Here is a 9,105-nt window from a genome sequence, read left to right as displayed (position 1 = left end):
AGACAGGCAGGATTAACAAAAAAACAAGCTATTCAATAAGAGTGTTTTATATCAATCAGAAACACAATGTCTGTGACAAAACAAAATAAGCCTCTAATAAACCTGTCAGACCTGAAAACAAAACTCAGGGGGAGGCAACACTATACTAAACTAATCTCAATCAGAATATAAACTGAAATATGCTGAAACTAAGGACTACAGACTTAAGATGAAAACATGAAAATCAAATATAGCAATGATAAACTAAGAACCCAACGTAAACAAAGAAGTCCCAAAAGCTTAAAGCTAGCAGTAGCCTGCATCAAGAATTTGGGGGAATTACACTTCCCTGTCATAATCCATTACTGCTATCCAGTTACATGGGTCAAGGGGGACAGCAGGCATAGCAGAGACATCCACACCTCACAAGAATTCTCAACCCAGCCGTGTATTCCTGATAGAACATTGTCAAAGCACCTCCCCTTATAGCACAGGTGTCAAACTCCAGGCCTTGAGGGCCGTTGTCCTGCAGATTTTAGATGTGTCCTTGATCCAATACAGCTGATTTAAATGGCTAAATGACCTCCTCAACATGTCTTGAAGTTCTCCAGAATCTAAAACCTAAAAACTAAATATTTGATTCAGGTGTGTTGACCCAGGGTGTTATATAAAACTTGCAGGACACTGGCCATTGAGGCCTGGAGTTTGACACCCCTCCCCTATAGGATAAAGAGCTCGGCTTGGTGGGGCCTCATCTGTGGGTCACAGCTAAGCTCAGCCCTATATGGGCCAGCCTCATGTGGGCCCACCTTTAGCTTGAACAGGCATAGGACTTTAGTGCTTTGTGAATTGAGTGCGGTCAGGGGTGGAGACCCTGGCAGTCCAGTTCCTGATTCAGCAAATAGGCATTAAATTGGCTTGTATGAGCTTCTGAATGCCTTCTGAAACCAAAGAGGCTGCAGGCTCCCAACTGGAACACACTGTAAAAGAAATAAATTTATGATAGTTATTGTCATAGTCAAATTAATCCATACTTTTGAATATAGATGATACATTTAGAAGATTCATTTGTTCATTTTGTTTGAACTCAAAATAAATATCAGCCCAGGCTCAAGAACACTAGTTTCTAGTTTAATAAATCAAATTGCGGCTGAGCAATTCAGAAAATTAGTCAATTACAACCTTTTTACAGTGGATGGGTTTGTATATCCCAATGATCCAAACTGGTCCTGATTGATCGACCAGACGAAGAGGGATTCAAGAAAGCCCTGTATTAGGGTTATATTTTGGATTATATAATCATAAATGCTTAGAGGTATATAATCGATTGTATAATGATAGAATGTCTGATCCTTAGTAGTCTGCAAAGACTCTGTGGGCATTCCAGAGTGTTCTGGCATACACACACATCCTAAGGTCATGAGAGAGGTCGTACCTTCTCTTTCTGATATATGGTATGGGAGGACACTTACTCTGTATCTGTTTGAGTATAAGAGCCCTTTGTTTAGATTTCCGACTGTGAACTCTTCAAGCCAATCTTCTGTACTGCTCATCTTGCAGGATACAAAGGGATGAGCAACTTATCTGTCCACACAAAAATGTTACCCCCCCACTCCCATTCTCCGTTTGGCATCCAATCACCCGATGTCCAACCACACCCGATCCTCTCTCTCTGTCTCTCTGTGACCTTACACATCAACATGAACATAATTCAAACTATAAAATCACATATCAATATATTTTCCTTTATGTTGCATTCACTTTATGCAATTATACATCAACAGGATTTATCATCAGCTCAGTCACATGAATGTCATGATTCTTTATGATTCAAATATGTTCTTTTTAACTCAATTACACAGGAGTACATTTTTGTGACATTTCCTTTTCATGTCTTTGTGTTTGTCAGTCACAACTTATTTAATAAAATCATGCACGTCAAACACACAGATGCCATTGACACATCATAGTCATAACAATGCCCTGGAAGGTGAGTGAGACAAAAGGCTGCATGTTAAGTCATTTTACCCTCTTTCACATGTAATGAGAGATAAACCAGGAGGCACTTCAATTTTTTTTCAAACATCCTGCCTCACTTGACAACACCAAATATTTGTTACAATTTTAGCCCGACTGCTGTTTTAGACCCACCGAAACATTCATAATTGCTCCTACCTGTCAGCAATTATCGTAAAAGTCTTTTAGCCACCAGTTTCGTAATGTTGATGAAATCTTTTATGACAAGGTTAATGAGATCCATGGAGGGTGCCTGTGTTGGATAAAACCATGCCACTAGCACTGAATGATTGACTTTCTGAATTCTAAGGACAATTACACAGTTTGCATTTCAGTGCACAGTGTAGGAAGCTGAGTAGTTATAGCTATTCTTTAACCATTTTAATGAATGCTGATTTAAATACGACATATGTAACACTTGGTGGGCATGTGGAAATTCACAGATACAGATATCTTTATTTTGTGATCATGCTTACAGCTTATATTCTGTTAGTATGCTTTAATGTTTCTATCATATGTCTTATTGTTATACACAAAAATCTTCATGAGCCAATGTATATTTTTATTGCAGCTTTGTTATTGAACTCTATTCTTTTCAGCAGTAATATCCACCCAAAGCTCTTGGTTGACTTCTTATCTGAGAAACAGATCGTATCTTACCAAGCTTGTCTTTTTCAGGTTTTTATGTTTTACTTTTTAAGCTCTTCAGAGTTCTTACTATTGTCAGCTATGGCCTATGACAGATATGTGTCTATTTGTAAACCCCTGCAATATCCAGCCATCATGAGAACAACTACTGTCAGTTTACTGCTGTGTTTTGCATGGCTGGTACCTGCTTGTTATATTGTGGTGCCAGTTGCACTAAATATTAATAGCAAACTGTGTAGCTTTACTTTGAAAGGAATTTTTTGTAATAATTCACTTAACAAGCTTTTCTGTGTGACTTCAAATGAATTATCAATATACGGTGTAATTGTTCTGTTGAATCTCGGACTTTTCCCCATGCTTTTTATACTTTTCACATACACAAAGATAATCATAATTGCTTTTCAGAGTTGTGGAGATATCAGAAGAAAAGCCGTTCAGACCTGTTTACCTCATCTGCTAGTTTTGATTAACTATTCTGTTTTGATTACCTATGATGTTGTCGTTGTTAAACTGGAATCTGATTTTCCCAAAACTGCACGTTTCGTAATGACACTCCAAATAATAACTTATAATCCTCTCTGCAATCCAATCATATATGGACTGAAAATGAAAGAAATTTCTAATCACCTTAAAAGGTTGCTTAGACACATGAAATAATGTAGTGTCATTGTACATTTATTTACTAATTTATTAGTAATTTATTTATTGTGCAACACACTGGTAAAAGAAGCAGGTTTATGGTGCATTATAAGGCATAATGTTTTCTGCAGTCATTGATCAAGAGAGTAAAAAAGGCGACCGGAACATCCTGTAAAAGGAACCATCATAGTAAAAAAATAATCCAGTAATTTTGAATAAAGATGATAGGTTTGGCAGCATTTGGCAGTTTCAGTGCAGTTTGTGACATAATGTTTTTATTTTTCATGGACATGAATTGTTGTGGTTACAGTGTGGAAATAGAATGAGAATGATTATGCCTCATGTTTGTCAGGGGTTGTGTGTGGAGGCGTGGAAGAGATGACCCAAACGCAGGACTCACGGTGCAGAAATGATGAGGATTTATTGGAGCGGGTGAATGAACAAAGCAGGAACGGCAGAACTGACTAGCTGACAGAAAGACTGAGTGGCTGGCTGAATAACTGAGCACTAACGGGAAACGACAACATGACATCAATGACACGACAGTGAACGAGTGGAAACAGAGGACTTAAATACACAGACTGATGAGGATGATAATGAGAGACCGGTGAGTACACAGCTGAACATTATCTGGCTAATAACACAAGAGACGAGCTGACACAGGAAAAGCAGGAAGTGAGAACATTGATGTGGCAACATAACCTAAACGTGACAAAACTGAAAACACTGGGTCACCGACCCAGGAACCCTGACAATGTTGTGTTCCAGTCAAATTTGACTGATTTAAAAGTTTTCTCCCTGAAAACGTTAGTGATCAGACTGACCTATGATTCCACAAAGAGCATTTAAACACACAAAATAAACTCTCTTAATCTGCATACAATTTTCTGTGGTTTATTCAACATTTGCACACTCTTGGTTTTCCTGGCCAGAAATGATCTGTCATTAGAAATGTATGTGGAATAGACGAGTTAGTATAAATAACTGAGTTCAGGTACATGCCCTTTTGTCAGATGGACACACACACACACAGGTAAGCATGCATGCACGTATCCACATACATGCACACAACCTTCTCTGTACAAGAGAAGACCATACCATATACTTTCAAACAGTACATGCCAAGCAAGTAGTCTAAATATAGGACAAGTTATGCCTGGAACATTTAGGACTATACTTGGAAACTTGCAGATGGTAAAGAACCAAGCAAAGTTTTTGGTTCTGGAGATGAGGGGAGGTCTCAAGGACATAAGATAGCATGAGCTTTGTTAGAAGCTCAAAAATAAATCACCTCCCTGCCCAACACTCAGGGAGGGGCGGCCATCTGCTACAGCTGGTTGAGGGTGAGGAGAAAGAGAAAATAAAAAATACGAGAGCATAGAAAGATATTAAAAAAACGCACAAAGACAAATGTTAATGGGATGCAGTAGTGGTATATGAAAACACTGGGTATGAAAGAAGTGGAGAAGAGATGCTTGGTGCATCATTGGAGGACATAACTAATTGATTAATCAGAAATTGAAATAACAATGAAAAGAAAAATAAATTCTTAATAGTAACAGTGATCATAAATCATGAATGAGGTTTAATGGAATATATTCCTGAGCTAATCTGACGACCAGAAGTTTGGAGATCTTTAGCCATTAACTCTGCAGAAAGTTGGCAACCTCTGCACACTATGCACATCAGCATCCGTTGACCCAACTCTGTGATTTTACGTGGCATATCACTTGTTGTAATACCACTAACAGTTGACAGTAAAATATTTCGTTGTGATGGAATTTCACGATTGAACTTAAGCATAACAAAGCTGTCCATCACAGCCCATACTCTTTGTCACAACACTTTATGTATGGTGGCCCAGAGAGGTCAAATGGAATACAACTTAAGAAAACACCTGCAAATAGAAAAAAAATGCTACAAAAAGCACACAACTGAAATTGAATAAAATGAAGAAGTAGAAAAAAAACAATCGTCAAAACACAGCAGACTATTTTCTGGGGATATAATAATGTTAAAAAGGTTCTGTTTACCTGTACATTATATCCACAACATGTTGTGGTTTCAGAATCAGAATCTGAAATACTTTATTAATCCCTAAGGAAATTATGTGGGTTACAGTAGCAATAACAGACCAAACTCTTTAAACAATACAATAAGTTACAGATTATACAAATTTAAGAAATAGCACTAATATATCAAGGTTCAGGGTTCTTTATTTGTCACATGCATAGTTATACAAGTATAACACACAGTGAAATGTAGCCTGACACGCTCCTCGACATGTGCAAAAAGGGGGGGGTAGAGGAAGAACATTATATATATATATATATAGTATATACATTGGGTGAATGTGCAGTAGTAGCAGCAAGCAGGTGAATTCTGTACATTAATATGAATAGACATCTGACTATTTTACAGGATAGACAATATAAACATATTTAAAATTAAAGGAATTTGAAATGTACATTGTGCCTTGGTTTAGTGTCTGGAAGAGTCCTGTCTCAGTCAATTATAGATGATGTGAGAGGGCGGGTGTGTGTGTTTAGGGCACGGATGGCTTGGGGATAGAAGCTCCTCTTGAGTCTCTCTGTCCTTGCCCGGAAGATGCGGAACCTTCTACCAGATTGCAGAAGTTGGAACAGTTTGTTGCCAGGATGGGACGGGTCCTTCAGTATCTGCGCTGCTCTAGTCCGGCATCTCCTGGTGTAGGTGTCCTGAAGCGGGGGGAGAGCAATCCTGCAGCAGCGTTCTGCTGTACGGATCACTCTCTGGAGAGCTTTTTGGTCCTTCACACAGCTGTTCCCAAACCACGATGTCATGTTCTGTGTGAGGATGCTCTCCACAGCGCCTGTATAGAAAATCCTGAGGATCTTTGGAGAGACCCTGAACTTCCTCAGTTGTCGTAGGTGATACAGGCGCTGCCTAGCCTTTTTGGTCTGGACCTGAATGTGGGCAGCCCATGTCAGGTCTGAGGAGATGTGGACACCAAGATACTTGAAGGACTGCACCCTCTCCACTGGAGCTCCATTGATGATAATGGGCTTGTAGTCTCTGTGCTGACCCCTTCTGAAGTCCACCACCAGCTCCTTGGTCTTGCCGACGTTCAGCTGGAGGTGGTTGTCCTGGCACCATGATGCCAGATTCTTCACTTCATCCATGTAGGCCGCCTCATCGTTGTTGGAGATGGCACCCAACACCACTGTGTCGTCAGCAAACTTCACAATGGTGTTGGAGCCATGGGTGGCCACACAGTCTGAAGTGTAGAGGGAGTAGAGCAGTGGCGAGAGGACACATCCCTGAGGTGCTCCTGTGTTGATGGTGATGCTGTTAGAGACGCATCTACCCACCCTCACCACCTGAGTTCTGCCAGTGAGGAAGTCCAACACCCATGCACACAGACGGCTGTTAAGTCCCAGATCCCTGAGCTTTGTGAACAGTCTGCAGGGCACTATTGTGTTAAACGCTGAACTGTAATCAACAAACAGCATTCGCACATAGTTACCCTGTTTCTTGTCCACGTGGCTGAGAGTGGTGTGTAGGACGTGGGCGATGGCATCCTCTGTGGATCTGTTGGATCTGTAGGCGAACTGCAGCGGATCTGTGGTGTCTGGGATGGAGGAGGAGATGATGTTCTTCAGCAGCCTCTCAAACACCTTCATTACTACCGAGGTCAGTGCAACTGGCCGGTAATCGTTCAGGGATGAGGGTTTGCTGTTCTTGGGCACAGGGATGATGGTGGATCTTTTGAAGCATGTGGGGACCACAGACTTCGCCAGGGACTCGTTGAAGATGTAAGTGAACACACCTGCTAGCTGGTCAGCACAGCAGCGCAGCAGACGGCCGGTGATGCCGTCTGGCCCCGCCGCTTTCCTTGTGTTCACTCTCCTCAGTGCCGCTCGGACGTCATGCTCCGCGATGCTGGTCACCGGTCTCTCGCTGATGACGTCACTGTCCTCGGTAGTCAGGCGGTAGATAGCATTAGCCGCCTGGCTAACCTCGAAACGGGCGTAGAACTGATTCAGCTCGTTGGTGAATGCAGAGTCGGCGTTGATCGGCGCAGTGTCCCTGGCTTTGTAGTCCGTAATGGTGCGTAGTCCGTGCCACATACTCCGTGTGTCGCCCTGGTGGAAGCGGGACTCCACACGTTCCCGGTACCGGCGTTTGGCATCTCTCACCGCGCGCCGCACGCCGTATGAGGCCGCTTTGTAGGCGCTCATATCGCCAGTGGCGAGACCCGCGTTGTAGGAGGCGGTCCTGGCGTTTACTGCAGTGCGGATCGATCTGTCCATCCACGGTTTCTGGTTTGGGAATGTGGTGACTCTCGCAGTGGGGATAATCTCCTCCACTAGCATATTGACGAAGCATACTGCTACTTCCGTAAACTCGTTGATGTCGACTGCGCATGCTCTGAACATGTCCCGGTCGACGTCATTGAGTGCGTCCTGTAGCTTAGCTTCTGATTGGGCAGTCCACCGTTTTACCTCCCTCGTGGTCACGTCCTCCCTCCGTATGCTTTGTTTATACTGGGGGATGAGGAAGATGGCGTTGTGGTCAGACTTCCCAAAAGCCGGGTGTGAGACAGCTTTGTAGCCCTGCTTGTATGGCGTGTAGCAGTGATCCAAAATTCGATCCCCTCTCGTTTGTGCACGAGACATGCTGGTAAAAGTTTGGCATGACTTGTCTGAGGTTCGCTTTGTTAAAGTCTCCTGCTACAATGAGGGCTGTGCCCGGGTCCTTGTTTTGAAGCGAGCTCAGCACATCATGTAATTCGGACAAAGCCATACCTGTGTCCCCTTGGGGTGGGATGTAGACCACCGTGGCGATGACTGAAGTGAACTCACGGGGCAGATAGAAAGGGTGGCACTTAATGCTCAGGAACTCCAGATGTGGCGAGCAGCCGCTGGAAAGAGTAGAAATGCTCCTGGCATCACACCACTTTCTGTTTACCATGAAACACACTCCTCCACCTTTGGTTTTGTTCGACTCTGCCGTTCTGTCCGCGCAGATGAGCGGCCCGACTTTTGTTGTTCTCCGCACCGCGTAGAATCTCTGGCAGCCAGGAAGGGTCGGGTTTAAAAGTGTCCAAGATTAGATGTGCAACCTTGGCACCGATGTTTACAAGTGATCCGCTGTCATAAACTATAAGACTAGAGGATTTCGGGATGTAAACCAGAGCAAAAAATAAGTAAAAAACAAGAAAAGTGGATATACAAATCATTCAATTATAAATATCAAAAATTAACAATAAATATAAAGTGTTTACAATGTATTAGATGGAGGAGTTGTACAGGGAGATGGCCACAAGCGGGAATGATTTCCTGTGTCGTTCAGTGGTGCTTTTTGGTAATCTCAGTCTCTCACTGAACGTGCTCCTGTGAGTAGCTAGCACGTCCTGGAGTGGGTGGGAGATATTATCCAGCATTGTCTTTATCTTGGACAACATCCACCTTTCAGACACCACCCTAAGGGAGTCCAGTTCCATCCCCACAACATTACTGGCCTTGCGGATCAGTTTATTTAATCTGTTGGCAACCTGCTGCCCCAGCATACAACAGCATAGAGGATAGCACTGGCCACAACCAACTCGTAAAAAATTCTGAGCATTGTCCGACAGATTTTAAATAGTGATGGGATTTCCGACTCTTTTTAGACAACAGGCTCTTTCGGCTCAGCTCACTAAAAGGAGTCGGCTCTTTCAGCTCCCAACAGGCTCTTCAGGTTGTTTTGTTGCTTTAATTAATTTATTATTAACAACAATATGAAATTATGCACAAAAGGAATTACTAATGTAAAAACAATGTGGTTTAATTTATATATGTT

At 42.4% G+C, this 9,105-nt stretch overlaps 1 protein-coding gene across 1 annotated transcript; it reads left to right on the top strand.

The window, feature by feature from the left end:
- Positions 1-2,379: 2,379 nt before the first annotated feature.
- LOC102298075 (olfactory receptor 6N2-like) lies at positions 2,380-3,300 on the top strand. Its single transcript, XM_005943450.1, has one exon. The coding sequence runs from the start codon at positions 2,380-2,382 to the stop codon at positions 3,298-3,300; it is 921 nt and encodes a 306-aa protein (XP_005943512.1).
- The last annotated feature ends 5,805 nt before the right edge of the window (positions 3,301-9,105 follow it).

This window comes from Haplochromis burtoni, unplaced genomic scaffold (genome assembly GCF_018398535.1).
Source record: "Haplochromis burtoni strain Fernald_Lab_line unplaced genomic scaffold, NCSU_Asbu1 Contig_370, whole genome shotgun sequence".
NCBI classification, from domain to species: Eukaryota; Metazoa; Chordata; class Actinopteri; order Cichliformes; family Cichlidae; genus Haplochromis; species Haplochromis burtoni.
Note: the sequence above shows the minus strand (reverse complement) of the source record. Positions and strands in the feature narration are given on the sequence as shown.